The 26,037-nt window shown below is 48.6% G+C and overlaps 12 protein-coding genes and 1 pseudogene across 12 annotated transcripts in view; 8 read left to right on the top strand and 5 right to left on the bottom strand.

Annotated features, from left to right (window-relative positions):
* The first annotated feature begins 51 nt into the window (after positions 1–51).
* On the top strand, positions 52–2,235 carry CNE04150 (mitochondrion protein, putative). Its single transcript, XM_024657278.1, has 9 exons — positions 52–284; positions 336–454; positions 505–619; positions 673–792; positions 847–961; positions 1,010–1,068; positions 1,120–1,295; positions 1,345–1,398; positions 1,453–2,235. The coding sequence occupies exons 1-9, from the start codon at positions 95–97 to the stop codon at positions 1,612–1,614; spliced, it is 1,110 nt and encodes a 369-aa protein (XP_024512937.1). The 5' UTR covers positions 52–94; the 3' UTR covers positions 1,615–2,235.
* On the bottom strand, positions 1,892–3,487 carry CNE04140 (methionyl-tRNA formyltransferase, putative). The gene is made up of 6 exons (XM_571069.2): positions 3,205–3,487; positions 3,061–3,147; positions 2,653–3,005; positions 2,493–2,594; positions 2,309–2,440; positions 1,892–2,258 (listed from the first exon to the last, which is right to left on the bottom strand). The coding sequence occupies exons 1-6, from the start codon at positions 3,386–3,388 to the stop codon at positions 1,968–1,970; spliced, it is 1,149 nt and encodes a 382-aa protein (XP_571069.2). The 5' UTR covers positions 3,389–3,487; the 3' UTR covers positions 1,892–1,967.
* Positions 3,488–3,695: 208 nt separating this feature from the next.
* CNE04130 (conserved hypothetical protein) lies at positions 3,696–6,577 on the top strand. The gene is made up of 7 exons (XM_571193.2): positions 3,696–4,294; positions 4,356–4,516; positions 4,568–4,608; positions 4,661–4,767; positions 4,823–5,695; positions 5,754–5,794; positions 5,854–6,577. The coding sequence occupies exons 1-7, from the start codon at positions 4,107–4,109 to the stop codon at positions 6,120–6,122; spliced, it is 1,680 nt and encodes a 559-aa protein (XP_571193.1). The 5' UTR covers positions 3,696–4,106; the 3' UTR covers positions 6,123–6,577.
* A 408-nt stretch (positions 6,578–6,985) lies between these two features.
* Positions 6,986–9,575, top strand: CNE04120 (expressed protein). The gene is made up of 8 exons (XM_571194.1): positions 6,986–7,804; positions 7,856–7,942; positions 7,994–8,073; positions 8,125–8,306; positions 8,364–8,569; positions 8,622–8,781; positions 8,834–8,956; positions 9,012–9,575. The coding sequence occupies exons 1-8, from the start codon at positions 7,797–7,799 to the stop codon at positions 9,441–9,443; spliced, it is 1,278 nt and encodes a 425-aa protein (XP_571194.1). The 5' UTR covers positions 6,986–7,796; the 3' UTR covers positions 9,444–9,575.
* On the bottom strand, positions 9,464–10,263 carry CNE04110 (hypothetical protein). Its single transcript, XM_571068.2, has 2 exons — positions 10,025–10,263; positions 9,464–9,870 (listed from the first exon to the last, which is right to left on the bottom strand). Exons 1-2 carry the CDS (start codon positions 10,111–10,113, stop codon positions 9,741–9,743), a joined length of 219 nt encoding a protein of 72 aa, XP_571068.1. The 5' UTR covers positions 10,114–10,263; the 3' UTR covers positions 9,464–9,740.
* A 155-nt stretch (positions 10,264–10,418) lies between these two features.
* CNE04100 (cyclin-dependent protein kinase regulator, putative) lies at positions 10,419–11,724 on the bottom strand. The gene is made up of 5 exons (XM_571066.2): positions 11,516–11,724; positions 11,380–11,461; positions 11,021–11,323; positions 10,869–10,969; positions 10,419–10,822 (listed from the first exon to the last, which is right to left on the bottom strand). The coding sequence occupies exons 1-5, from the start codon at positions 11,659–11,661 to the stop codon at positions 10,483–10,485; spliced, it is 972 nt and encodes a 323-aa protein (XP_571066.1). The 5' UTR covers positions 11,662–11,724; the 3' UTR covers positions 10,419–10,482.
* A 149-nt stretch (positions 11,725–11,873) lies between these two features.
* CNE04090 (expressed protein) lies at positions 11,874–13,415 on the top strand. Its single transcript, XM_571064.2, has 6 exons — positions 11,874–11,996; positions 12,057–12,157; positions 12,218–12,346; positions 12,403–12,544; positions 12,596–12,855; positions 12,905–13,415. The coding sequence occupies exons 1-6, from the start codon at positions 11,978–11,980 to the stop codon at positions 12,998–13,000; spliced, it is 747 nt and encodes a 248-aa protein (XP_571064.1). The 5' UTR covers positions 11,874–11,977; the 3' UTR covers positions 13,001–13,415.
* Positions 13,416–13,497: 82 nt separating this feature from the next.
* On the bottom strand, positions 13,498–17,728 carry CNE04070 (annotated as a pseudogene).
* Positions 14,069–17,651, top strand: CNE04080 (conserved hypothetical protein). Its single transcript, XM_571062.1, has 8 exons — positions 14,069–14,407; positions 14,471–14,627; positions 14,691–14,965; positions 15,023–15,323; positions 15,380–15,830; positions 15,889–16,932; positions 16,986–17,102; positions 17,161–17,651. The coding sequence occupies exons 2-8, from the start codon at positions 14,485–14,487 to the stop codon at positions 17,554–17,556; spliced, it is 2,727 nt and encodes a 908-aa protein (XP_571062.1). The 5' UTR covers positions 14,069–14,407; positions 14,471–14,484; the 3' UTR covers positions 17,557–17,651.
* Positions 17,729–17,897: 169 nt separating the features above from the next.
* On the top strand, positions 17,898–20,973 carry CNE04060 (conserved hypothetical protein). The gene is made up of 11 exons (XM_024657277.1): positions 17,898–18,048; positions 18,101–18,599; positions 18,649–18,938; positions 18,990–19,041; positions 19,088–19,197; positions 19,249–19,486; positions 19,540–19,820; positions 19,875–20,046; positions 20,100–20,486; positions 20,598–20,637; positions 20,893–20,973. The coding sequence occupies exons 1-9, from the start codon at positions 17,978–17,980 to the stop codon at positions 20,232–20,234; spliced, it is 1,848 nt and encodes a 615-aa protein (XP_024512936.1). The 5' UTR covers positions 17,898–17,977; the 3' UTR covers positions 20,235–20,486; positions 20,598–20,637; positions 20,893–20,973.
* Positions 20,974–20,975: 2 nt separating this feature from the next.
* Positions 20,976–22,486, top strand: CNE04055 (hypothetical protein). The gene is made up of 3 exons (XM_024658542.1): positions 20,976–21,501; positions 21,576–22,042; positions 22,090–22,486. The coding sequence occupies exons 1-3, from the start codon at positions 21,078–21,080 to the stop codon at positions 22,444–22,446; spliced, it is 1,248 nt and encodes a 415-aa protein (XP_024514389.1). The 5' UTR covers positions 20,976–21,077; the 3' UTR covers positions 22,447–22,486.
* Positions 22,487–22,970: 484 nt separating this feature from the next.
* On the bottom strand, positions 22,971–23,980 carry CNE04050 (iron ion transport-related protein, putative). Its single transcript, XM_571058.2, has 4 exons — positions 23,586–23,980; positions 23,260–23,522; positions 23,163–23,200; positions 22,971–23,112 (listed from the first exon to the last, which is right to left on the bottom strand). Exons 1-4 carry the CDS (start codon positions 23,913–23,915, stop codon positions 23,096–23,098), a joined length of 648 nt encoding a protein of 215 aa, XP_571058.1. The 5' UTR covers positions 23,916–23,980; the 3' UTR covers positions 22,971–23,095.
* Positions 23,981–24,330: 350 nt separating this feature from the next.
* The window catches only part of CNE04040 (expressed protein), a 1,811-nt gene continuing 104 nt past the window's right edge, over positions 24,331–26,037 (top strand). Inside the window, exons 1-2 of the mRNA XM_571056.1 lie at positions 24,331–24,614; positions 24,669–26,037. The exon at positions 24,669–26,037 is cut by the window's right edge and continues 104 nt beyond it. Coding sequence (XP_571056.1) covers positions 24,372–24,614; positions 24,669–26,027 — 1,602 coding nt within the window. The 5' untranslated portion in view covers positions 24,331–24,371 and the 3' untranslated portion in view covers positions 26,028–26,037. The remainder of the gene's footprint in view (positions 24,615–24,668) is intronic.

The following is a 26,037-nucleotide window of genomic DNA, read 5'->3' as shown; positions in this document are numbered from 1 at the left end:
TTTGCCACCCAACTGTACGAATGGCTATTATCTTTTTCGCAAAGACAGCTTGTATACCAGCAAGCAGCTGTGACCGCCCGATCAACTTGAAGCCATGCCGCCTACACCCTGTTCATTGTGCCATACCGCTAGAGCTCTTGTGAAGCGACCGAAAACTGGTCAACAGGTTTGCAAGGACTGCTTTTTCGAAGTTTTCGAGACCGAGGTACACAACACAATCGTAGAGGGAGAAGGGATTTTCAAGCGAGGGGAACGGGTAGCTATAGGAGCTAGCGGTGGGAAAGGTATGTTAATTTATGTAATATCAGGTTTGTGGCTCATTTGAATTTTGCCAGACTCAACTGTTCTTGCACACGTCCTTTCAGTTCTCAACAAGCGATATGACTATGGACTGGATCTGTATCTACTGTCAATAGATGAAGGTATCACCGGATATCGAGACGACTCTTTAGAGGTGAGTGCAATTCCAATCGTCCGTTGCCTCTTGGCTGATTTGTTGGATAGACTGTCAAGCAAAATCAAGCAGAGTATGGACTTCCGCTCAAGATCCTATCTTACTCTGAGCTTTACGGGTGGACGATGGACAAGATTGTAGAACAAGTCGGCAAGAAGAACAATTGTATGGGTTGAAGGATACTTTCTCTCTTCAATCGTAAATTGACATATTTATAGGTACTTTCTGTGGTGTATTCCGTCGCCAGGCATTGGACCGTGGGGCCGCCCAATTAGGAGTCGACCATATTGTAACCGGACACAATGCGGATGACATTGCTGAAACTGTCTTGATGAACAGTCAGTAAAACACAGCAACAAATGAACAAGTCCCCATCGCTGATTTCCGCTCAGTCATGAGAGGCGATATTGCCCGTTTGGCGAGGTGTACAGCTGTTACGACCCAGTCTGAGGATACGATCAAGAGAAGCAAGCCTTTCAAATATGCTTACGAGAAGGAAATTGTCATGTAGGTTCATGAATCGCAAGTGTAGCAGCAAATTCTCACAGGCAATAGGTATGCGTACTTCAAAAAGCTCACGTACTTTTCAACCGAGTGTATCTACTCTCCTGATGGTGAGTATTTTGGTTGAGCCATCTTTGGTCAAAATTGATAACCTGTTCTAGCCTACAGAGGACATGCCCGAGTTTTCCTCAAGGATCTCGAAGCCGTCCGACCTAGCGCTATTGTCGACATCATTCACTCTGGTGAATCCTTTGTGCTTGAGCAAAGTGTACAAAGAGGTATGAAGGCATTGCAGACTTGTTTGCGTTGTGGTTACATCTCTTCAAATGATCTTTGTGTGAGTTATCTCGGGTTAGTCTGCTTGACAATAGCTCACAATTATATAGAAAGCTTGCGCCTTGTTAGAAGGTCTTGAATCGGGCCTTTCCCGTTCTGCCCTGGTACGTCTCGACTACTTTCTATCTATCCTCTTGTTATTAACCCGCTACATTTAGCGTCAAACACAGGAGAGCACCTCTGCTGCTCCAGAGGGACATCGTACGATCCCCATGTTTGAGAGATATGCTTCTCTGAATGGTACACCGAGAACACCCCCGACACCTGCAGAGCCGGTGGAGGGTATTGAGAGAGCGGTAAGAACTATTGAAATAGTTTAGACAGTTGGCGGGGATTTTTGACGCATCCTTGACATCTGCAAAAGGCATAGAGCATCGAGCATTGTATGATTACGGCACGATAGTGTTGGTAGTGTATGTATTCTTAGCCTTTCCTTGCCTTGGCGTCTCCTAATCACATATCCCTTTGGCCTCTGTGCCAACCGGTCTCACGGATGATGATAAGGGAAACTTGCATAACATGCCGCGCTTACCAACAGAGTGACGTCTATCCCGCAAAGGACTTGTGTTTTATCTGCTCCTAATGGCGATGTACAGTGCATCTCGTTCATGCCCACTGAAAAAAAAAGCCGTTGTATCAGAAGTATGGATGACTGCTATCAGAAACACAAGAATCACCGAAACGTCACTTTCCCGCTTTCCCTCACATGTTTTGGTAATCCGTTCCACCACTCCTTGATACCCAAAGCCTTCTTACCCGCCGCCTTGATCTCCTGAACTTCTAACCAACTGTCCCCAGCACAAGCTACGAATAGTCGGCGTGACTTGCCTTGCCTGTAAAGTATCCCAGTGCCGGGCGTTATTGCTTCTGGTTGATAAAGGGGCATAGGAAGGGAGAGACGGGGGATGGGATGGAGAGAGAGGATTTGGGCTGTTGTGTCGAGGAAGGAGGTCCAGAGTGGATACTGTAAATCCGTTTGTCAACATTAATTTAAGAGGAGAGGATTATACATACTTGATGGGTGAATCCACGATGTAATCTGTCAATCATCTCTGCTGTATGTTTTTCCCAATCTATTCGAGAAGTTTCATGAGTGATCTTAGGGGCGAGAGTGATGTATCTCTCGTCCTGGGCTGCCGTGGTTACCTGGCATGCGATATCAGTAAAATCATCACCACAGTGATGCAGAACAGCTTACAGTTCCATTTTGGATTTTTCGCAGCACATCAACTAACAGCTTGCCTCCTGCCCCTGCTAAGGAAGGTAAGAGAGTCTCATACCTAGTATCGTGAGGGACTTTCTGAATTTGACATGAGTATCATTTTTTCTCCATGGATTGCAATAGGTACAGTACTCACGATACCCTCAGCTCTTCCCAATATATCGCCTGCATCAACACCTAGCGCATACCGCACCAGCGTCTGCACACTAACCCCTGTCTCTTCATCTCCACTCGCAATAGTCCATTGTAGAGGAGCAGCTCCTCTCCATCTAGGTAAGAGAGACGGATGTACATTCAGCCGTTGAATCGGAGGGAAGAGCTTCAAGAGTCGGAGAGGGATAATGTGTCCAAAAGACGCTGTTAACAACATATGTGAGGAGTTGAGATCGGACGAAGTGAAAGGTTCGGGTGGAGACCAGGCTTTGAGGCCGGTAGATGGAATGGTCGATACGGGGAGATTATTCTGCTCGGCGTACAGGCGTAGTGCCGCTTGCCGATCCAAAGTTTAGTCAGCCCTTCCAGAGATCCTGCAATTTCTGCTTACGGGTGTACTTTTCGTGATGCGCATGCTTCCCTCCTCGCCCAATTTCCCTTTCAGCGGGCACCACTACGTCAATGCTAGACCAAACGTCTACGGCAAATCATAAGCAGTCTCCAGCTAAACCATCAAGACACAATTTTGGCATACCTTTCGCTTCATATACTGCTTTTAAGGAAGCTACAGAGAAGTCGTCTGAGCCGCAAAACAGTATCCGAAAGGGCTTTTTCGCAGTTCGTCTTTTACAAGTTGCAGAGAAGCAGCAGAACGAACGCGTCTTTGCCTGTCGTTTGAGTGGGATTCGCAGTAGAAAAGGTTGGTTGGCAAGCATCATGGCTGTTGACACTGGTAATATTGCTCCTTTGGGCCGGACTGCTCTTTCAGTACGAACAGAGTCAGGCTCCGATAGTTCAAGTTCGCTGGCTTGCTGGACGGAGCGGAGTAGCATTTGGGTGGTTGTTATCGATTTTGCCGGAGATTAAAATTTGGTTCCGCTGCCGTGTTGATCTGGGCTAGGCACGAAGCCATGAGAGTAAATCTGTGGTCCCTGAGTTTATGTTTCCGCGAGCAACGACATCATCAGGCTTACATTAATTCGGCCAACGATGCATAATAAAATAATGTTCACACTTGCATTCGAGGCGGATACTTGCTCATGCCTTTTAACCCGCTGCAGTCCTCCAACAGCTAGCTCACTGCCAGCGAACAGCCGTCCACCTCACGCAACCGCCCAACCCGCACCCGCAGCGGCATTCATCTCACGCGATACTCCCGTACCTTTCCTTTGTGTCCCGCAGGCCCACAATCGCTGACTGCGTACGGCGTGAAACTCCGACTATTGTGCTTCAATTAACCCAGCAAACCTCGAGCTTCCTCGACACCCACCTCCACCCCTTTTAATCTCCCATCGTCCACCCACTGTCATCCTTCGCGCAAAATAGTCAAACAATTCCGTTCTATTTTCGGTCTACCACAAGGCTAGGCGGACGACAGGCCAGATCTTCTGCCTTCGCAAACAGCCTCTTCTGCACCGCTTTTGTCTGCCTTTCAGTATGCTCACCAGAGACCTATCCTCTTATGGTAGGGCGTTAGTCGTTGCTGGATTTCTATTCAACCACCTACCATGTTTAGCCTACATCCCGGCTCTGCCAGTAAACGATACGTCTGGCCTGAACCTGACGGATTCTTCAACAATCGCTATAGCATGGACGGATCCGCTGGGCGTATACAGTGGTGGGGTGTAAGTCATTGCTGTCTGTGTCTCGTATTATGACGCAAAGCTCATCCATTATTTACCTTAGGTCGTTTCAACTAAGAGCGGATGTTGACACTGGCGGAACGACCTCGGGAGCTTTGGTACACTTTTCAGAATCGACAATGGGCAGTAATATCACCACCACAACCCCTTGGATAGCATTCATTAGCTGCGACACGAATGAGACTATTGCCAGTATGGAATGGGGTAAGTTGCTTGATTTCGAAAAACTCTTTGAATAGACTGACCAAAGTCAAGATATATTCACCTTGGCGAGAGATCGAGGTGCTTCTTCCGCTGTGAGCCTACAAGACTTTGATGTAGCAGAGGAACATAGTTGACATACAATAGCTTCTCTACACTACGAGATCTCAGACATGTCTTCTCAATTCCGAATACATCACAGATTTCGAAAAGCCCTTAGACGTTTTTGCGACGAAGAATGTCCAAGTTGCAAGGTATGTATATTCTTATGCCTTACAGGGCACTTTTCATTGACTAAATGCTTCTAAGGGTGATCAACAATCAATTTGTACACACTAACGAGAGCTTTGCGAACTACAACGCTACACTTCTCAACCAATCGGCTCTCGATGTCAACCAATCATTAGCAGGAAATTATCCTGCCACCAAAACCTATCTTATAGGTACACTCACCGCTCGCAATTCTACTGGCCAAGCCACATCCACTTATATCCCCAATGCCACCACTTCGACTTCATCAGATTCTTCCCATAATAAGAGAACGTCTACACCCATGATCGTTCTTTACACCATCACTGGAGTTGTATCGGTCGTATTCCTCATTATGCTCATCATGGGCGGCAGGCGAGCCCTTCGACATCCTGAGCGGTATGGAAGAAGAGAGGATGAGCATGCAGATGGGGGTCAAAGTACTGCTGGAGGACTGGCACAGGCAATGCTTGATACATTCCCCGTCATCAAATTTCACACATCAAACGGGAAATCTTCCAGCAACCGAACGAAGAGGATATCTCTCAAGGATACTGGGGAGACATTACCGATGTCGCAGATCGAAAGGGGCGACGGCATCGATATGGACGCATTCCCGAATAGGGAAAGCAAGAGGCGGCCGATATCCAAGTGCGATACAGAAGTGTCATTCCACACTGCTCTGGATACTTGTGAAAGCGTCCCTCAGCTGTTAAGGGATAGGTCAGAGTCGCAAGCTAGTGGTAGTGGCGGTAAATCGGAGGAGGTAGCAGCTACAGCGGCTGCGACTACAATGGTGCATCTGGAACAAGTGGAAGCTGAGGATGGACAGACTTGCCCGATTTGTCTGGTTGAGTTTGAGGATGGGGATGACTTGAGAGTTTTGCCGTGCAAACGGGAACATATGTACCACAGGGGGTGCATCGACCCTTGGTACGTTTTTACAGTGGAAGAAAATCTGGGAGACCTGGCTGACGAATGGTTTCGATAGGTTACTGCAAGTCTCTTCGAGCTGTCCGTTGTGTCGTAAAGGTACGCACTAACATACTATCATTTATGAGTGCTAATTTTACGCCTTGTCAATCACTCAGACTTCAACAACCCTCAACCGTCTCCTTCCTCTACCCAGAGCTCCCAAATTTTGTCCTCCGAAAGCCCCTCTAGCCCACAAGGATTCGCGCGTTACCTCACATTCATGCGACGAAACCGTCCTCGCACTCGAAGCACAAGAACGGAAGGAGGAGGTAGCAGCAATACCTCGAGAAGACAATCGAGATCTGGGAGAGATGATGGTACGGATACTGCCGTCGGGCGTGGAAGGATGCGAGAAGCAGATCAGAGTGGACCAGGGGGATATTAAAGGGTATCGAAAGGGGTGCTCGGGATTCACGAAAGGCGACTCCACGAGGAGCGCAGTTGTATTTCTTCTATTGCATTTCACTCAAGGCATTCATTTGTACTCACCACATTACGGACAATCAATATCATCACATCTCGGGTATTTAACTGTAAAATAGCCATTTCGGGACGTAATATTATCGTTTATTATTGCAGACGAGCTTATGCCTTATTATGCGACGCAAACTGCCATGATCGAAATCATCTCATGAGATTGGATAGCGAAAGCCGGGGGAGAAGCCTTTGATCATTTATTGATCATTATTCTATTGCCGAGAACATTTTTGGCCGCAGCCGGGCATGGTGTGAACGAGCGAACCCTACCACCCGCTACTGTCGACAAGCAGAAAGTGATTTCACTTCCACAAACACAGCATCCTATCATGCTACATGTTTGTCTAATATATATGTGTGTGTTGTGTGATAAAGACGGAATAAAGTGTTTATGTATCCACATGTGTTCGTTACTGCTTTTTTGTGCGCGATTCGGAAGAGATGCGACGGAGCGCACGACGCGCGTTCCTTTTTTGCCTTATTCACTACGTATCTCCTTTTTTATTTTCACCATCCTTATTGACTTTCATGTTGGATGTCCATTCCTTGCTATCGCTCTCAATTAGGTTACGTACAACACGTACGGTCTCAAAGAATGCGATAGGAAGTGAGGAAAAAGGGCCTACACCACAATATATTTAGATCATTGAAAAGAGCGAACGCAGAACTATTATCACGTCATCACTTATTGTAGCCGGTGGTAGAATAAGGCAGGGCTCTTATATTATCGTCTATCATCCTTACATCCTTCGGAATGCGGAAAAGCTCTTCGTTCCTTGTACTTCAAAGGCTGCGGAAATGCGAATGTCAATCACACATCGGTAAGCTTAAACTTCAAATATTCATCAGTAGTACCACGAGTGCATCAGCCGTCAATGAGCTTGCGCGTAGTAGTCTTCGCTGGTTGCGGAAAGTGGATTATCTCGTCGCCCTGCCATATCCTCTGACACCGTCTACCCCTCTCCTCGCTACAGCGTACGAATAACCAATGTGGAATAATTGCCTATCTTGATTTGCTTGGGAACATGAAATGGAACAAAGAAGGTTATATGTCATATATAAGGCACGAACAGAATGGCCGAATGCCGAATCCGAAACACATCCCTTTCACTCAAAGGGAGGCTATTTCACACATCATACACACGTAACAACAAATTCCATTCTGTAATCTCCGCTTCTAGCTTGAGCGGCATGACCATTAAACCGTTCTCTCTGATGGCCTGATCAGGACTCGGAAAGGCAATCCTTGATGAAGGATCAACTCTGTCTTGTTCAGACACGTCAGACCGCTGTGGAAGGGATAATCCTTTGTCCTCACCCACACTCCGATTGTAATGAAGAAGGTGTGAAGGAGGATGTCTCGGATATCGACATGTGATCATTGGCCTGGGAACACTTTGGATCGATAATTTCGGTGGTATATAACATTGAGATGGGGCCGCTCCTATCATTGGCTTTTAACCAGATCAACCTACTACTGTGGCGAACGTTAGCTATACGCGAGCACTTACGTTACAGCTAACCACCTGTAATACACGTCTCTTCGCGCTGGGGACCTAATCCGATTGGCAACCTGTAAAAGATGACAACGTGGGTTATCGATTGGGGTCGAGTGTGGCACAATAGCTAAGCCATTCACAGACCAGCAGCCATGGCCTTCTCGGCCCTTACCTCTCTCACCGGTTTACTATTCATCTTCTGGCACACATGGCACTACGACCGCTGGAGGTGAGCTCCTCTTCCGTTTAGCATGAAGTGTTGACTAACGGATCCGCGTAGGTGTCTTCTTTACAGCAAGGACAACTGGTTCCGAGCAATGATGTGCCATATTCTCTTACTCTCAGTAGCAGGTCTACAAGGTGAGCGTCAGGTACATAGCATCCGCTTTCATTTGCTGATACAAAGGTCAGTCTATACATGGATTGATGTACATGTCCTATACTCAGAGTACTGGATTTACTACCCCGCTCTTGAAAAGACTATCGTCACTCCTTACCAGCTTTACAGCAAAACCCATTACAATCTTTTTAAGACTAGTCTGTACTTCATCACGGTTGCTTGGGGTTTTTTACAGGGTGTCCATCTTGAGGAGGTAGGTCTTCGCTGTTTCCAACAGTGATATCCAGTGCTGACTTGATCCCAAAAAAAGTTCTTGTATTGGGGTTACCTGATCAAATCCATAAATACGCCTGGAGGACCTCAAACATCCTGGCTGCGCTCCGGCTTCTTCAAGGCTTGGATCGGCCTCTTCATTTGCTCCTTTGCTCTCTTAATCGCCTCTGTGCATATCGAGAACACCAACCTTGACATGATCAGGGCATATCTTTTCTGCGTTGGTTCGAGCTTGAGTATCTTGTGAGTGTATAAGACAATTGGCATATGATCTTGTTGTTAATCTCCTGTCAAGGCTAGCTTTTGCCTCTGTCGGCCTGTGTCTCATTTTCCCTTCCTTCCTCAAAAACGTCCGTCGCCAAGGCGCCAACGCCGAGGTGCTCGAAAGACTGCATTTCTTTTCAGAGATGAACGAGATTCGTACTGCTTGTCGTCTCGTCTACAGCATTTGTTTCGTAAGTTTAAGGTTTGTAGTACTTGCATTTCCAAACTGACATTCGTCCTCAGTTGATCATTTCAGCCGACGCATTTACCGCAGAGCAGAGGGTGAACAAAAGTCCTTTCTGGTCAGACACCCTGTATCTCAGTGGTCAGCTCGGATTGTTCTGTGCTACCTGTCTTTCCGTTGTTGTGAGTTCTCTTAATCAGTTGAAAGCCGTAATATGGGTTAACATTGGCCTCCCAGGTCCTTCTCCCCCGAAACATGACATCCGAATCTCTTCCCACCGGTAATCAAGACGTCCAACCCATTGTCCCCTACAACAGACCTCCTCCCGAAGGTTACTCCGCCAAGCAATTCATGGAACTCGGCGAACGTCTCAACATTGGTGATGAATCCAAAGCCATAGGTCTCATGACCAATCCCCGTGGGTTCGAGATGCAAGTTTCCCCTCCCAGCGACAATCACGACGATTCCAGTTCTGGCTATTCTGGCAGGACAAAAGTCAATGCGCCTTTCGCAGAGGTAGCTGATAAGACAAAGATTGCCAGATTGAGCGACCTGTCGGGTCTGCCGAGCGTGGTGCAAAGGTTCAAAAGTCCGTTCGAGACTGCCGAACACAAGATCAAGGGGCCGACGCAGGTGTTTGTCACTACAAGCCACACGATCGCGGAGTAATAGTTGTTGAACATGTGTTGTTTTTGTGTTGTTGTTTTTTTCGGCTGGCATCTGTTTGGGTTATTTATTTCTCCGTCTCAGCGTACATCTTGGAGCTCGTTAGCAACGTGTATTAGAGAATGTTACATGCAGCATGCCTGCTTCCTACTCTCAAACACGGCCAAGCACGGCATCCTCGCTCTAGACCAACGCCACAGTATCCATTGTCCCCTCCCTGTGGTTTCAATTTCCGAGGTTTCTGCTTGCCTAATTGCATGATATCTTCTCCATCATCGTTGCGCTATAATTGCAGGTTACTTATGTTCGCTTAAAATATTGACTGGTCACCGCTTGTCCAGCAACAATGTCAAAAATGGTTGTGCCGACACCGAGATATGAGTCGGTGATGGACTTGATAGAGGAGTCGGGGATGAGATCGGTGGCAGGGCTAAAAGAAGTCACAGATAGGTTTGACGTTATAGGTGAAGCGAACGTCAACATTTGTGAGGATGTCGCCAAGAGTGATAGTTAGCGATAAGGGTATCGATAGAGGTACCAGAGACACCGTCAGCATTACTCGCACTCTTGTATCATGTACTTACGCGAAGCCAGTAGTCTTCTTGACGCCAGCAAGAATAGTGGACACCGCAAGGGCGTCGAAGGTGAAGTGGACAAGACGACCGAAGACCATGTTGACTTGCGTGGAGTATTGACGCAATTCGAAGGAATGAGAATGTGACTAGGTGTAGAGGAGATGAAAGGCGTAAAGTTTGCTTGCAATACCTGGAAATAGATGTAAATTGAAAAACAATAAACACGACCCATCGATCCTCGATGGACTTGACGAGCGGAAAATGAGAGAAGCGTTTCCGGCAACAACCGTTCCTGACTGCGTTTGTCGTCTGCCGAAGGAACGCGTGCGATATCATTATATTAGTATCGACGGTGGCAACGGATATCCAGCCTTCCTTGAAAAATTCCGGCAAATGTACTTGAGATGGAGCATGCAAGGATATATATATATATGCTTATACAACATAGAAGACACAAAAATACCAACCTACGCCTTCTCCAGCCCTTCAACCCACCGTCTTACCGCTTTTCTAGACTGAGCTAGTACCCATGCTCTTCTCCATCTAGATTCCTTGATTTTTCTTCCTTCCTCTTCTTCATTTACCGTCCTTTTGTTTCTTTGAATGACACCTTTTGGCCGATCGAGTCCCCAGTCAATCCATAGTCTCATTACGACGCCACATCCAGACCAGATCTCATCATAAGATACGTCGAAGAGGAGATACCATTTGGGCGGAAGAGGAATACGGCGAAGACGTGTAGTGAGAAGAATAGATATACAAGCGATAGTGTGAGGAGGGTGGATAGCGTAGAGGGGTGTCAAAAGCCTGCAATCTGTTAATGACGGGCTATCTGGGCATGAACAAGACGTACATGTCATTCAAGATAGACCAACACATTTGAGTGACATCGTCTTCGAATACCAGGTCTAGAATCTTGAGATAGTTAATCATATGGTTATACGGCAAGTCAACCTGTGCAGAACATTAGAAATAGACAGCCAGCTGAATTAAAATTGAATTTACCTGCATGTTGAACCCCAGTCTCTTGAGAACCTGCATTTCTGACGCCGTAATAACGTCCTTCCAATCCCAGAATATCTCGTCGTGGAACCCCGGTACGCTGAACTTGAATCCTTCCCATAACTTGTCTTTCTCACTTTCATCCGATTGCGACAAAAGACCTGGATGGAATGGCTGATCGGCTGGAAGATTAAGAAGATGTTGAGTACGAGCCAGGAGGTAAAGGTAAGTGTTGATCAGATCTCGTAAACGAACAGGACTCTCGCAGAGTTTAGATGCCAAGAAGAGAGCTGATATTGATATGTCCTGTTTCACAAAGCGAATCAGCCATGCTTCGTTTCTAATCACAATCATAAACTCACATTGACACCAAAAGAGCACATGGAGGAAACGTAGTAGAACCGATGTAACAGAACTTGAGCTGTTGCCATGGTACTTTGCGGCCTACTTGCAGGTCAACAAGTGCCACATATTCATTGGACCATTGGTATCACTCACAGCTTCAACATCACGCCCGCTTCCTGTATTAGCATGCACCCTGCTACGCGCAGATCATCCTCCACATCACTTGGAATCCCATCTGCAGCTGAAGGTGTAGAGACGATCTGCTCCAAAGTTGCCAGGGGATGAGGTGAGTGAGACATGCTGCTGTATGTCAAGACCTTGGGATAGCTTTTTGAGCCTTTTTCCGGGCTTTACACCTCAACTATGCTTGTCAACAGACCGCTTTGCATTCCTCTATATATTTCGGGCGAATCCCCGGCCGGTGGAGGTGGGATAAAATAGGGAAAAGCTGAACGGAATCAATTTCAGACAAAGACATATTTGTATGGAGGTTTGTTGTTAGAAGTTGCCATCTTTTTTATAGTAGAACGGATTACATTGAACACCCTGCAAAGACCAGCATAGGCCTTTGAAGTATTTAATCCACCCCAACCGACTAAAAAAACACTGGCCAAAATGTCTGACGACGACTGGGGTGAGTCGGCAAGGCATACATCCGCAAGATTGTAATTGACGATTCGCTCTTTATCAACAGATGCTGATGAGACTATCGCCCCCGCTGCCCCTGCTGTAACTCTCCCTCCCAAGGTTCCCGCCAAGAAGTGGGCCGATGAGGATGCCGAAGATAATGACAGTGTCTGTCTATATCACAACTTGAGTAAATCACTAATGTACTGACGTGGCCCGTGGAATTAGGACGACGACTGGGACAAATCTGAGGATGAGAAGCCACAGGCGACCAAGGTTGCTGCCGTAGCACCAGCTAAGAAGAAGGGTACTCTCAAGCAAAAGCTTGCCGAAAAGGAGAGGCTTGCCAAGGAGGCTGTGAGTGACGGCACTGCTATGAAGGCGAGACGGCCGGTTGCTGACGGACAGCATAGAAGGAGAAGGGAGTGGACGATGACAATGACTTGATGTACACTATGACTGAGCAAGAGAGGCGGCGGTTGGCTAGGGAGAAAGAGCAAGAAGCAGACTTGGCCGTGGCTTCTGATCTCATGGGTGCTGTCGACTTGGGTGACGGTCCGTATTTCCGCATCTCTGGATATGTGTACAGCTGCTAACATCTTACAGAGGGTGATGCTCTCAAGAGTGTTCTTTCCGCCCATCCCTCTACCAAGAACGACTTTTCCGAACTCTCCAAAAACATCTACACTTCTATCATTAAGAAGCACGAGTCCAACCCTCTTTACGCTCACTTTGTCGAGCAGCTTGCCAAGGACATTAGTGCCGCGCTTACCGCTGTTCAGACTAGGAAGGTGTCTTCAGCTTTGAGTGTGTTGGGTAACACCAAGCAACAGGAAGAGAGGGAAAAGGCTAGTGGAAAGAAGAAGGTGAGCAGCTTTCGTTACGGGGCTACTTTACATGACTGACGAGAAAAAGGCTGCGTCAAAGCCCAAGCTCGGCGCTGCCAAGGTATTATCCAAGGTTGACACTGAGGCTTACGACGATGTCCTTGGAGATGACGATTTCATGTAAGGGAAACAATAGTGTCGTTGTGCATACTATATATAGATTTGTGCTTCAATGGAAGTGACATCTTCTGGCATGTTGTCAAGCAGTCGACTTCCTTTATGGTATATGATAACTGGCATGGTCCGTTTTCGATGCCAGTAGTCCCGGATGGGTGATTTTGTTCAGTTTACTTACACTCTCTTCTTCCATATCTTTACGAGGGATTGAAAAGGTAGTTGTGTGGTAGGAGCTACAAAATCCCGCTTCTTCTCACTCGCATTTGTTTTCCATCATTTCCTATGGCCATCTCTGAAAGCGTTAATCAGAGGATGTAGCAGTCTCTTGATTAATGGCTGTAATACAATCGTTTTTGTCCCCGAAAGAAAATTAAATTGACAGAACATGTCATCAATGCTGGCAAATAGAAGTTCATGTAGCGTAAAATTCATCAGTCCAAACAGACCTTCTCAATAGTTCATCACCAGGCAAGCAGCCCCATCACTTAATTTTTTTAATTACAAGAGACCAGAGACAGAAGTAAGAATTGAATACAAAGACTCATCTGTCAAACACTGACGACAAAACAATTCATCAAAATTCGTTTGTCATACCATTTGCTTCGCTCGTTGTAGTGTTCACCATAATTAACCTTCATTCTTGGCTCCCCAACTAATTGAGCAGCACATCATCATCGTTTTGCTCACCGCCCAAGCCCAGCTTGTCATCAATCATTAACCAGACAGCAGGAACAGGAAGTTATAGATGAGCACTGGCAACCACCTCAGCAGCGCGCAGCAACAAACGATGAACGCACCCAAGAATCAGATCGACTGATATGAGCTCAGCAGCAGCCTTATATCGTCATCTCTGACTGGCTGGACTCCTGATCCTTTTGTACATCCACTGATCCCACGCGAGCGGAGATAAACTGCACTCCGAAACCAACAGCCGAGCTGGCGGTGGAGGGTGATCACCTCCAGCATCATTGACGTCATCGGCACCGCAGTTGGCATCTTTTTATGCAGATGAATTTCATTCCTGTTTGTGCACGTCTATTAGCGCATTTCTTTTTTGGAATAATTTGGGGATCGCGTCCAGGCGGTGGCAGGCCCCAAGAGGTAAACAAGAAGTTATTACTTTATTAGGCCAAGCAGCGGACTAGGCCACTGCGAAACTTTATCACTTGCCCCCCCGTATCATGCCATCACCATCGCAGTGCCTTTTTGAGGACCAGGAATATGACGCTCGTCATAATCCAATTATTGAAATGATGTCATGAAGCCAACTTCCGTTCCACTATGGTAGCTTTCTTCTTTCCTACTTAAGAACAGTGCCACCTTCCCATCCTTCCCCCTTTTTCCTCACGATTCTCAGGTTTTTGTTTACACATAACAACTTGTCTCTTTACCCATCAATACCACTACTGTAGCTGTGAGTTTTCTCTTGGTCGGACCTCCTTGCAAGTGAATTCCTTCTCACATTTATCCTTCCCAGATTACTTTCCCACAATGAGTGTAGCAGCCACCAGATCCGAAATTTCCCATAACCCCGGCAAGATGAGTGTTACTAGTGCCGTCTCCGGGGAGAAGGTTGAGGGCGATGTTCAGTCTAGAATGAAGTTGTTCGGTGCGATTCAGGCCTTTAGGGATGGGTGAGTTTAAATATCTCGATACCATTGATTTTGCAAAATACTTAAGATGTCTGTGTTCCGCAGTCGTATGCCTGACAATGAACAAATCGGCTCTGTTCTCGAATATGCCATCGGCCACTCCCCTGTCGACCTCCAAAAGCTCTCACCCGAAGGACGAGTCCTCATCGATGACTTTAGGGACACTCTCGAGACTCTCCGCATGATCGTTCACGAGAAGAACACTGATGAGCTTTTCCAAAATGCTGTCTGGTCATCATATCATAGTGATGTTTCAAAAGCTAAGCAAGATGGTGTCATTCCCGTCAGCAGTGAACAGGCCAAGCAAGATGGCAAAACTGGTGAGTGAACTGGGTTTGCCCATTTGTCTAGGAACTCGACTAACATTTATTTTGCAGCCGCTTCCCACATTCGTGTCCTCATCACTCTCTTCCTTACCAACTCTGAAGCCCGAAAACTTCTGAAAGACTTTGGCATCGTTGGCCGAGATATCTTCGCTACCGCCGCGACTAAGGCTGCCGACAAGTCTCGACCCTCTCAAGAAAAGCTCGACTCCGTTGACCAGGAAGCTCCTTCTCATGAGTGGATCGGTGCCGATGGTAAGAGGCTTGGTCCCAACGAGACCCCCGACATCCAGCTCAAGGGTCCCAAAGGTACCCAGGCTAGATACCACCCCAGAGACGACCCTCGAGATGCCCAGTGAGTTATTATTTTCATACATTCTTCGCCTTCCTATTTGCTGATTTGTTTTCTAGGCTCATTGACGACAAGGGCAACTCTCGATCTGCTGGCGAGGCCTATAACCAGGCTCAAGAAGCCAAGGCTGATGCCCAGTCCAAGGCTCAGGACCTCAAGTCTTCCGCTAGAGACTACAAGGAGACTGGCAAGCAGCAGGCTCGTTCCCACGCTCAAGATGTGGCCGGTAACCGTGACCCCAATGCTTCATTGTCTGAGCAGAAGGAGCAGGTTAAGGGTGCTGCCTACGACAAGAAGGATGCAGCTAGTGCCCAGGCCGGCCAGAACCTTCCCGATCCCAATGACGAGGGTAACCAACAGAAGGCCAGGGGCAAGGTTGCCGAGTTGAAGGACCGAATCCCTGATGAACACAGGCAAAAGGCGGCCGACTACATTCAAAAGTCCAAGAACTTCGTCAACGATGAGTTGCCCGAGGAGAGGAGAGATCAGTTCATCTACAGACTTAAGAAGGTAAATATCTTGTCTCTTTTGGCACCAACAGGACAGCATGTTTACCCAATATTTTTAGGTTGTCGTCGAATGCCAGGGTCACAAGGACTACCAGGAGGCCATGACTTGGCTCCTTGACACCCTCGAGAACTACCGAGGTCACGCTAAGCACGTTACCAACAAGGGCACCGAGTCTGCCCAAACCGTTTCCAACGACCCTGCCGTGGGCGACTCCACTATCCAGTTCCGAACCCTTCTCGAACGATTTGCCAACGGCAAGTCTCTCGACAACGTCTTTTCTGCTCTCGACCAGATCTACACCGACGTTCAGAACGACTCTGAGCTCCGCGAATGGTTCACCACTTTCAACGACTACATGCACCGAGTGCTTCTTGAGCCCGGTTACATCCTCGACGAGGATTCTGACCGTGAGGCCAAGCAGCTTCGAGAGTCTGGCAGAAGATTCTTCCAGGAGAAGTACAAGGCCCACCAGGAACTTCTTTTCGACGAGCTCCAAGTCTGGCTCACAGCCTTTGGCGAAGACCCGCTCAACGTCCGACTTGGTGACGACATCAAGCGATTCTTCAAAGACTTGCTCTTCAACCACGAAGGTAACCTTACTTTCAAGCCCAAGCTTTGGAACGATGTTCGACAGGTCTTGATCCCTATGCTTCTCAAGCAAGTCAGCTACGTCCCCATTCCCCGCGCTGAGTACTCCGACAACAGCATCGACTTGGTTATTGAGGACTTGATCCTTTCTGGTCCTAACCTTTTCCCCAACATTGTCCACATCGAGTCTTTCAACTCCTTCTCTTTCAGCCCTTACCCCAAGCTGAACAAGACGATGGACAACCAGCACCACAAGTTCAGGTTGAGTCTCAGTCAGATCCAGGCCGACATCCGAGATGTTGCCTTTGCCTTTAGGCGTAAGAGCGGATGGCCCAAGCTTTCTGACCACGGTCTTGCCGATGTTATTCTTGCTGGAAAGGGTATCTCCGTTGACGTCGAGCTTGAGTCTATCGAGAACCGTCGGGACACCGTCTTCAAGACCAACTTCATTCACGTCAACATTGACACTCTCAAGTTCGCCATCAGGAACTCCAAGCACGACTTACTCTACAAGGTGAGCACTAGTCAATAATAACAATGGGGTATACTGACTTGATTACATTACAGTTTATCAAATCTACAGCCACTGGTCTTATTAAGAGGGCTATTACTGCTGCTGTGCAGAATGCCATGCACACCGCTCTTGGTCACCTTGATGAGCAACTCGTTGAGATCCGAAACAGGGTCAGTCTATCACACTACATAAGATTTTGAAGTATTGCTGACACAATTTTTTTTTCAGGTCGATGAGGCCAAACAGTCTGATGAGACAACCCGAACTGAAGCTCTCAAAGACCTCTACTCCCGCAAGAAGGAGAGTGCCCAGGAGAAGAAGGCTGCCGCCGACGAGAAGACTGGTACCTTCAAGATTGTAACCGACCGTGACAGTCAGCTTAACCCCGAGCTCACCCATGACGGTGGCAAGTCTTGGGCCAAACGAGCGTTTAAGGTTGAGGACGCTGCTCGTACGGGTAAGGAATGGAGGTCACCGGCCTTCAACCTTATTGACCCTGCCCACCCTGCGGTGACTGGCCAGCATCACCCTGCTGTCCAAAATGCGGATGTCGATGCGGAAAGGTTGAAGCAGAAGGCTGAGGCTGCGGCTCCTGGTGTGGCTGCTGGAACTAAGAGGCTGTAAGATTTACCGGGTTTAAGTAATGTAGAATATGATCAGAAGTTTGTTTGTATATTACCCGTATAAAATAATTTAATCGATGAATACGCTTGAATCAACACCTTCCAGTTTCTGGAATGTTCAACTGGCATTTTGGAAGTTACAGGACATGTTCATGATTCTTGCACAACTTCTGATGGTGAGATGCACGCAAAAGAGCGAGGAAGAAATGTGCAGCAGCAACTGCAGAAGTGCAGCAATGAAAATGCCACACTCACGGCTTTTCAGGCGTGTTGAATTTGATCCCGCCAGCAGGCTTTCTTGTGTGCTGGTTGCTCACGGTTCGTCACTTCGTTTGCGACAAGAAATATCTCAATCTTCCTTCCTCACTCCTTAAACATTCTTAAAGACTTTTTATATCTAATTTTAGCGAAGTCCATAATAGATGTCAGCAACTCCACCTAGGTCTTCTTACCAGTCTGCCAATGGTGGCGACAAGACTCCTGAGCTCACCACGTAAGTTGCCATCGTCTGTCTTTCGTCCCCAGTCTCTGACTGCTCTGTACAGTAAACGTGAGAAACGCCATCGTGAGGATGATGAAGATGATCGTGACGTATCCGGCAGGTCTCATCGATATCGTCCTGAAGACGTCCGCGACTACGACCGTGACAGAAGTGATAGGGGAGACAGGGACCGGGACAGAGAGAGGCGACACCGCCACCGACGCCGTGACGAAACTGAAGAGGAACGTAAGGAACGCCACCGTCGACGTGAGGAGGAGACCGAGGAAGAACGCGAGGAGAGGCATCGACGAAGGAGGGAGCGTGAATTGAGGGAACGCGAGCGTGAACGAGAGGGCGAGGACGATTATCGTCGAGGATCGAGAGAAATGTCTGTGGGTAGACCCTTGAGCCATAGGGACAGATCAAGAGAGAGTCACCGCAGTTATAGGAGCCATCGCGACAGGGACGAGATGCCCCCCATTAGGCCTATGAGTAGGGAGCCTAGGGACATGGCAGAAGAGCGTAGGGAAAATGACAGGCGTAGGGAAATGCATTTTGCAGACGTAAGTCCCCAAACATCCTTATGCAGTATCATACTAATTGTCGTCGTAGCTTGAACGTGATGGTCGGATGCGGTCTCCGCCCCCACGACGCCGTCGTCTTTCGCCCGAGTATGGGGGTCCTCGCGGTCCGCCTCCCCGTCGTCCGCCTCCTCCCCCTCGTGACCCAGCTACGGCTTTGATTGAAGAGGTAGACTCTGAAGCTCGTTCCATCTTTGTCTCACAACTTTCTGCTAGGATGACTTCCCAGGTTCTCGGCCTGTTCTTTGAAGACAAACTTGGCAGGGGTGCTGTTAGAGACGCCAGAGTTGTGACCGACAAGGTTGCTAGGAGGTCCAAAGGGTAAGTCTTCAGGTATATATGCCTTGCACAGTTGATGCTGACATCTCATAGTATCGGATACGTTGAGTTGGATAGCGTTGACCTCGTAAACAAGGCTCTTGCTGTAAGTCCAATGATTAGTCAATTAGATATCCATCTGACCTATTTAGCTTTCTGGGACGGTTGTCATGGGTATTCCTATTAATATCATGCTTACCGAGGCAGAAAGAAACCATTCCGGCACTGAACTTATCACTGCTACTGCCCTTGCGAGCAACGCGTGAGTATAGATTGAGTCCTGCCAGTGGTAACTGACTGACTTTATACATAGGCGATCTCATGGTGGTGGTGGTGGTCGTTCTTCTGTTCCGTTCACTCAGAACTATCCTCCCCTCTCCACCGGTCTGGCTCTTCCCCCAGGTCTTGACCCCGACGCTCACAAGGACGCTGCTATCCCTTATCACCGTCTTTTCGTCTCCAATCTCGCTTTCTCTCTGACCGCTGATGATGTGAGGCAGGTGTTCGAGCCGTTCGGCGAGATTGAGTTTGTCGATCTTCACACGGATCTTGTAAGTTCATATGGTTTGATTACTTGTCAAGGCCTAGCTGATGTACGATTTAGAGCGGACTGAGGAAGGGTACAGCTTACGTCCAGTTCAAAGATGTCAAGTCTGCACAAATGGCCCTTGATGCGATGGCTGGATTTGACCTCGCAGGACGTCTCATCAAGGTCCAGACTATTCAAGAACGCGGTACTTACCAGACACCAGACTTGATCGAAGATAGTGGCAACTATGGCACCCGACTTGACGCCAACCAGAGGCAACAGCTCATGTTTAAGCTCGCCAGGACCGAGCCCAATGTCAACTTGTCGTTGTCCGCCCCCAAGATTAACGGTTCTCAGTAAGTGCACCGATATCCGTTTACTGGAGTCGAGTGTTGACGCCTGTGAATTAGGTCCAAGATACCAGCGATGGACCCTACTCCTCGAATCGTTGTTCATAACATGTTTAATCCCGAAGAAGAAACCGAGAGGAACTGGGATCTGGACCTTGCCGAAGACGTCAAGGGCGAAGTTGAGTCCAAGTACGGCAGAGTCAAGAGGATTAAGGTCGAGAAGATGTCTGCAGTATGTCGTTCTGTTTCCCCAATAAAGTAGCATGTTCTGATGTCGTTTTCTAGGGCGAGGTGTACATTGAATTCATTGACACTGACTCCGCTATCAAAGCTGTCAAGGGCCTCAATGGTCGATTCTTTGGTGGACGCCAGTTGCAAGCAGGATACATCACCGAGGCTTTGTTCAATGCGCACCTCTAAACGGTATGCAGCAAAGCATCGTTTCACGGATGTGTAGTATGGTGGAACAAAAATATTCCTTTTTTGTTTTCTGATCTTTTGCTTAAAAGTATGGACCGTGTTATTTATGGATCTTTGTGTTTACAGGTTATTTCCAACCCCAACTCATATTGGGTTATAACGCCGATCGCCTACAAAATACAAACTTCCATCCTCGATCCTCCTTCTCACCATTCCGTGGCTGATTCGACAATCGTTGATGGTAAATTATAGGCGAGTTATATCCCCCACTTTTTTCAGTTGCTTTCCTTTTCTCGAAGTGAATCGCCTGTCTGGGATAAGTGGTCGTGTATGACTTGCCTCCCTGCTGACTTGATACTGAAGGCTTATATAAATCGTCACAAATCTGTGTAGCGAGAAGGAGGTGAGTGTGGCACACGTAAATCCCGTCATGCCATTCAGGTATGGGCTTCCGGGTTGCATTTATTCTAGGCTCGACCCAAATCCCTCGACGGACATCGGCCGGTCTCCGACGAGGTACGAATGGTTTGTCGCAAGTTGCAACTACTTTTCTGTTCGTTGTCGGGGTGATTTTGGCCTTTTTTCGTTGGACCATTTTCAAACGGTCATTTGATTGACGGTAACTGGAACACATTGACTGACCCTTGAATGAATGAAGTCATTTGACAGTAGTCCAGATCTGGTTTTGATTCCGCTCACGTTCGTGTTCTCAGTACGAGATTAGAGTACGACTTTGAATGACGCATTGGAATTTGGGGCAAGTCTTTATATGCTCTGTAATCACAAGTCGCTTTAAAAAAGAGTAATAGAAGGCCAAGTGAATTTCGTTGCACCATACCACCAATGCCCCATCTCAATAGAAAACAGGAAGCTTTGCGTGAAATTGACAACCGTATCTCTAGTTTGTTGCCTTACATATCCAGCTCCTTATTTCGAAGGCAAATCGGACTTCTTCTTTCCTTACGCAAAATACACGAAAACAGCCGTTACTATCAACGGATTCCTCATAGTTCTCATTATGAGAACCACGACTATCTTTTTCTGAGGTCCTCTCTTCTGCCATCCACCGATGACAAGATAATCAAGACCCTGCATATGAACCGCGCAGAGTTCACGAGCGTTGTAGCCTTGTTCGGAGATGACGACATTTTCAAATCGCAGGGGAGGAAGCCCCAGGCGCCGCCAAAGGTGCAGCTAGCGACATGCATCTATAGAATGGCAGGAGGCGAGAGTATACGCACTGTGCAGAATCATTTTAATCTGTCCCGTAAGTTGAAGGGAACCTTCAATCGTTAATCTTGGAGTTCACATCCAGGACTGATACGCATACGCGCATGACAGACGGCAGTGTATCCCTCTATACGGAACGATCGCTAATAGCCATCGTATCCTCTTTGAAAAAGTACATTTCGTGGCCTTCTGGGGAAGAGCGCGCAGTTATTGCCCGTGAATTGTACGCGCAGTATGGAATACCGTCATGTGTCGGCTTCATCGACGGAACCGATATTGTCTTGCATCAAGCACCGACAGTTGGAAGTGAAAAGGCACATACGATGCAGTGTTACGAGGAGAGAGATGGTTATTTTAAGCTGATCGCTGTGGTCGATCATCTGAAGAGATTTAGATACGGCTGGTTCAGCTACTCTGCCGTTGCCAACGACCAGATGGCCCAAGGTCAGTCAGATCTGCACGGGAATCCCGACCGGTTCTTCTCTCCAAAGGAATATGTGCTGGGTGATGCTGGTATGAAATCGTCAGACACGGTTATACCTCTATTCAAGCGAGAGAGGAGGCAAGTCGGACACAAAGTGAGTCTTTTTCCTACCAAAATTTCTACAGACTCATCTCGTCCCAGGCCTACTTCAACCATAAATGTGCGAAAGCTCAAGTAATGATTGAACAGGCTTTTGGTATCCTCAAAAACCGTTGGCGGATTTTACAAGACTATCATCTTACTTGCCGGACAATAACGGATGAGGCCCGCCTTTACCTAGTCATTCAAGCTTGCATGGTTCTTCATAACCTTGTGCTTGGGACTTGGAAGGACTCGCTGACTACATCTGAGGTGGAAGAGGTGATGAATATCAGCGAACGTGTCACTGACACTGGTGACGAAGCAGCAAATGGGAGGAGGGATGAAGTTGTGGCGGAAATGGTCAGAGACGAAGTTTGTAAAGATCCTGGTTTTGACGTCAATACGTTTGAAATCTGAAAGTGCCGAAGATGAGACATGCATGCAGAACGATTCGAGACATATCAACTGTCTTCAAGGACGGTAATGCTGCATGAAGCACAGCAGGGCGGGGCCCAAGTTGAGTTTGAAGACATTTTTGAGGAAAGGGCAGTCCAATGTATTTTAATCTGGAAATGGGATTGTTTTTCCAGTGTTGTCCCGATCTCGGTGAGTTCACTTGACGTATTAAATAGTTTGGTAAGCTGTGTGGCTTCTGTGAACTGTACTCGAATACCGAAGAAGTGATCGACCGAGTCTACCACAACATATCAAATCAAGACATGGTGTACTCTGATCATTCTCCAGTCTCCAACCGGTCGTTGAAGCATGACTTAATCATTACTCTCGCCAGGCCTGTGCGAACCGCCTTACAGATCACAGGCCACGTCCTCTTCACATACCAGCCGTGGCTTTCCATCCGCCCTACCAAGCGCACTGCCAAGCAGAATCCGTAGAAAAGGTCACGTAAGAGAAGCTCTATAGGCTTGGCATCTTTCCAAAACCCAATGCATGAAATAAAGATGCCATTACTATTGTTACAGATGAGGATTTTGACTGGGCTGGGAATTTGATAGGGTGCTCGTTCGTTCTTATTAAAATGTCCTCCATACGCTGTGTAGATTTCTGTTTAGAAACGAATGTTGACTGAAAAGGACGAGTTAGGAAAGACATGGTAAAAGTGAGAATGAACTTACAAGATTCGCCACAACCGCAGGTGTCAACAACATTGGGGCTAAAGTAACTCGGATGTTAGTCATCCGCAATCTTTTAACATGGCAAAAGCGCACTCACTTGTCAAAGACAAATCCGGCGCTCAACCGGTTATCTCTCCAGTCCATCCTACTTCCAATGATACTGAACAACGCCTTGCTGTCAATCAACACCCGGACACCATCTTGCTCGACAACCTCGTCAAACTTGCCGCCTGGTGGTGGAACATAGTCAAGGTGGTAGGCCATACCGGCACAGCCACGAGACTTTACAGAGATTCGCAAAAGACGAGGTTCCGTGGGTGAAGCGAGCAGTTCACGAAGGTGAGAAATGGCTGTGGGGGTCTGCATTGGCCAAACAAAATGTTAGCTGCCGTCGCCATAGGACATTGAATGCAGAGCACTTACCATGGTGATCGCATTCCTCTGGCTCTTCAACGGCACCCTCCTCCTGGGCTCCTTCTTCTCTCCGGTCCCTTCATTCTTGGCGGGTGCAGCGGGAGGCGCAGGGTTGGGTGCGGCGTGCATGTCCTTGACGCCGCCCTTGGCCTTGCTTGATGAAGAGGAGGCAACCGGGCCAGAATACGCCGGCGTAGGGGTGTAGGCTTGGGAAGACGAGTGCTGGGCGAGAGAAGAACCGCAGCGCAGGTATGCCAGTGAGCGTGCTGGGAAAGAGAGGTGGTGGAGTGTTACGCGTGACGAGGAGGCAAACGTGGTGCGGAGTGTTGGAAGGGCCATTGTGGCTGGTGATATGGTGTTGGAATACAGGTGGATGTATAGATGCAAAGTCGAAACTGCAAGGAGATGGATGGATGCAAGTTGGTCAGCGAGCCACAGCGGCGATTCGAGCAACCTCAGCAGCGAGTGCGGGCGCAACCGCACAATGCACGCCCTCCTATTGGCTGGGAACGGCACGCTCGCTGCACACTCTATGCATGCACTTGTCCCCGCGTAGCCGGCCACAAGCATGCATGCACCCTGGCAGCACGCCCAGCCATGCATAGACACCGCCAGCAGGCCACACCCGTCGGCGGTCGGGCGTCGGTGTATGGCGGTGGTAGTCGGGATTGCGCCCCGGCCCCACCCAGCTGGATTGTTTTGACGGGTCTCTTGCCAGTCTCCGGCGGACTCGTTTGTAATTATCTGTCGATGCAGCCACTTGGGACGGCCATACGGACACCGACAGCGACGACAATGGCAGAAAACCGCACCCAGCTACCAGCCCTCCCATTCGAGGTCGTCAGGCGCATCATCCACTTCCGCCTCGCCCTTCCGCAGACCTATCCCGCACCAATCGCACCCCGCGCGCAGTATCGCCCTGCATGGGACGCATGGACCGGCGCGCGGGGCAGAGAGGTGGAATCGAACATGGTGGCTGAACGACGCGATGTCGTGCGGACGGCTTGGGGACTTGTCACGGTCTGCAAGGCGTGGAAGGTACATCTGCTCGTTGTGCCGAGCGGCCAAGTCGCGCTGACGAGACACCTTTAGGCAGTGGTGTTGCAATACCTATACGCGTCCCCGAACATTACGACCAACCTCCAGCAACTGACGTTTTCAGTCCTCAAAGGCGATGCCAAATGGTCAGACATCAATCTCCATGCATTCTCTCTTCCCGGGAGACACGTCACTACTCTCGATCTATCGCATATCCCGCTGGAGGTGCATAGGACGGTGGTGAAACAGTCTTGCTTGGCTCTTTTCCCGCTCCTGCCCAACGTCACGCATCTCAAGCTGGGTGAAAGGGAGACAAAGTGCATTCCGCTTGAGGAGATTGGGTGGGCAGCGTTTGCAAAAGTGTTAAAGTGTTTGCAAGGGGTATGGGTGGATGAGCGAGAAGGAATGGGACGAGAGCTCGTTGGGCTTTTGAAAAAGCTGCCGAATCTCGAGGTGCTGGGTGTCGTTGGCCCTGGTATCAGCGTAGAGCCAGGTGAGACCAGCGAACAGCGGCCTTTGCAACTCTCTCTGCCGAAACTTCATACCTTCAAATTGGAGGGTGTCCCCAGTGGCGACCTTGTCTCCACCTTACTCACGGCCTCCCTCCCGTCTCTTACCCGTCTGATCCTCACCCCTACTCCGCTCATGCCATTCGACCAGAGTCTCGCCCTCCAGACGACCCTCGGCCCTCAAATTCGTTCCCTCACCTACCTTGCACCCCGAGGCTGGCCCCGGGCCGATACAGCCATCCCGCCAGACACGCTCGACATACACCCCGAGCTCATCCATCTCGCATGTCTGGACGGCGACTTTGAGGGACTGGACGTCCTCCTTCGCTCGCCGGCATCTACAAACCATCCTCTCAGGGTGTTGACTGTCCCAAAATGGAGTCCGTCCTGCAACTCTTCAGACCAATCTACTTCCCCCCCTGTAACACCTTTGAACCTTTTCCCATCACATCTCCTCACTCCACCTCCATCTCCTCCCTACCAATCTTCCACCGACTCTTCCCTTCCTGGGCCCCCCTTCCTCAGAACATTATGTTCCCGTTCCTCCACCCATCCTAACCACCCTGGCCAAACCGGCGACGGCCCTCAGATAAAAATGATAGTGATCGACGGATTCAAATGGGTGAAACCCACCCTCGGACGAGCAGCCATGGGTGCAGGCCAGTCAGGGGAAATGAGGTATTGGTCAGGTGTACTGGCCAGGAAGGGGATACAGCTGTATGATATGGAGGGTGAGACGGCTCCCCCGGTGGGGAATCATAGTCCGGTAGGGTATGTTACAGGAGGGAGGGGAGCGGGGAGGAGAAGGAGTAGTAGTAACTCGGTGATGAATTTTGGGATGGGGATGAGAGGTAGGCCTAGTACGCCTAGAGAGTGGGGTGGGTGTGATGAAGACGGAGGGTGAACAATTGTAC

Source organism: Cryptococcus neoformans (genome assembly GCF_000091045.1).
Source record: "Cryptococcus neoformans var. neoformans JEC21 chromosome 5 sequence".
In the NCBI taxonomy this organism is placed as follows: domain Eukaryota; kingdom Fungi; phylum Basidiomycota; class Tremellomycetes; order Tremellales; family Cryptococcaceae; genus Cryptococcus; species Cryptococcus deneoformans.
Note: the sequence above shows the minus strand (reverse complement) of the source record. Positions and strands in the feature narration are given on the sequence as shown.

Bases quoted from the DNA above. Each gene is read 5' to 3' on its own strand.
- CNE04150 (XM_024657278.1), top strand. From the start codon at position 95: ATGCCGCCTACACCCTGTTCATTGTGCCATACCGCTAGAGCTCTTGTG. The intron at 793-846 runs GTCAGTAAAACA...ATTTCCGCTCAG, and splicing joins TGAAACTGTCTTGATGAACA to TCATGAGAGGCGATATTGCC. The intron at 962-1,009 runs GTAGGTTCATGA...CACAGGCAATAG, and splicing joins TACGAGAAGGAAATTGTCAT to GTATGCGTACTTCAAAAAGC.
- CNE04140 (XM_571069.2), bottom strand. From the start codon at position 3,388: ATGATGCTTGCCAACCAACCTTTTCTACTGCGAATCCCACTCAAACGA. The intron at 2,441-2,492 runs GTAAGCTGTTCT...ATCGCATGCCAG, and splicing joins GAAAAATCCAAAATGGAACT to GTAACCACGGCAGCCCAGGA. The intron at 2,259-2,308 runs GTATGTATAATC...ACGGATTTACAG, and splicing joins ATCGTGGATTCACCCATCAA to TATCCACTCTGGACCTCCTT.
- CNE04130 (XM_571193.2), top strand. From the start codon at position 4,107: ATGCTCACCAGAGACCTATCCTCTTATGGTAGGGCGTTAGTCGTTGCT. The intron at 4,517-4,567 runs GTAAGTTGCTTG...ACCAAAGTCAAG, and splicing joins TATTGCCAGTATGGAATGGG to ATATATTCACCTTGGCGAGA. The intron at 4,609-4,660 runs GTGAGCCTACAA...GACATACAATAG, and splicing joins ATCGAGGTGCTTCTTCCGCT to CTTCTCTACACTACGAGATC.
- CNE04120 (XM_571194.1), top strand. The intron at 7,943-7,993 runs GTGAGCTCCTCT...GGATCCGCGTAG, and splicing joins TGGCACTACGACCGCTGGAG to GTGTCTTCTTTACAGCAAGG. The intron at 8,570-8,621 runs GTGAGTGTATAA...TCTCCTGTCAAG, and splicing joins GGTTCGAGCTTGAGTATCTT to GCTAGCTTTTGCCTCTGTCG.
- CNE04110 (XM_571068.2), bottom strand. From the start codon at position 10,113: ATGGTCTTCGGTCGTCTTGTCCACTTCACCTTCGACGCCCTTGCGGTG. The intron at 9,871-10,024 runs GTAAGTACATGA...GACTTCTTTTAG, and splicing joins AAGAAGACTACTGGCTTCGC to CCCTGCCACCGATCTCATCC.
- CNE04100 (XM_571066.2), bottom strand. From the start codon at position 11,661: ATGTCTCACTCACCTCATCCCCTGGCAACTTTGGAGCAGATCGTCTCT. The intron at 11,462-11,515 runs GTGAGTGATACC...ACCTGCAAGTAG, and splicing joins GCGGGCGTGATGTTGAAGCT to GCCGCAAAGTACCATGGCAA. The intron at 11,324-11,379 runs GTGAGTTTATGA...TTTGTGAAACAG, and splicing joins TGTGCTCTTTTGGTGTCAAT to GACATATCAATATCAGCTCT.
- CNE04090 (XM_571064.2), top strand. The intron at 12,545-12,595 runs GTCCGTATTTCC...AACATCTTACAG, and splicing joins TGCTGTCGACTTGGGTGACG to AGGGTGATGCTCTCAAGAGT. The intron at 12,856-12,904 runs GTGAGCAGCTTT...GACGAGAAAAAG, and splicing joins AGGCTAGTGGAAAGAAGAAG to GCTGCGTCAAAGCCCAAGCT.
- CNE04080 (XM_571062.1), top strand. From the start codon at position 14,485: ATGAGTGTAGCAGCCACCAGATCCGAAATTTCCCATAACCCCGGCAAG. The intron at 14,966-15,022 runs GTGAGTGAACTG...TTTATTTTGCAG, and splicing joins CAAGCAAGATGGCAAAACTG to CCGCTTCCCACATTCGTGTC. The intron at 15,324-15,379 runs GTGAGTTATTAT...TTTGTTTTCTAG, and splicing joins GACGACCCTCGAGATGCCCA to GCTCATTGACGACAAGGGCA.
- CNE04060 (XM_024657277.1), top strand. From the start codon at position 17,978: ATGTCAGCAACTCCACCTAGGTCTTCTTACCAGTCTGCCAATGGTGGC. The intron at 18,939-18,989 runs GTAAGTCTTCAG...GACATCTCATAG, and splicing joins GTTGCTAGGAGGTCCAAAGG to TATCGGATACGTTGAGTTGG. The intron at 20,047-20,099 runs GTATGTCGTTCT...GTCGTTTTCTAG, and splicing joins AGGTCGAGAAGATGTCTGCA to GGCGAGGTGTACATTGAATT.
- CNE04055 (XM_024658542.1), top strand. From the start codon at position 21,078: ATGCCCCATCTCAATAGAAAACAGGAAGCTTTGCGTGAAATTGACAAC. The intron at 21,502-21,575 runs GTAAGTTGAAGG...CGCGCATGACAG, and splicing joins GAATCATTTTAATCTGTCCC to ACGGCAGTGTATCCCTCTAT. The intron at 22,043-22,089 runs GTGAGTCTTTTT...ATCTCGTCCCAG, and splicing joins GGAGGCAAGTCGGACACAAA to GCCTACTTCAACCATAAATG.
- CNE04050 (XM_571058.2), bottom strand. From the start codon at position 23,915: ATGGCCCTTCCAACACTCCGCACCACGTTTGCCTCCTCGTCACGCGTA. The intron at 23,523-23,585 runs GTAAGTGCTCTG...TGGCCAATGCAG, and splicing joins AGAGGAATGCGATCACCATG to ACCCCCACAGCCATTTCTCA. The intron at 23,201-23,259 runs GTGAGTGCGCTT...GAGTTACTTTAG, and splicing joins GCCGGATTTGTCTTTGACAA to CCCCAATGTTGTTGACACCT.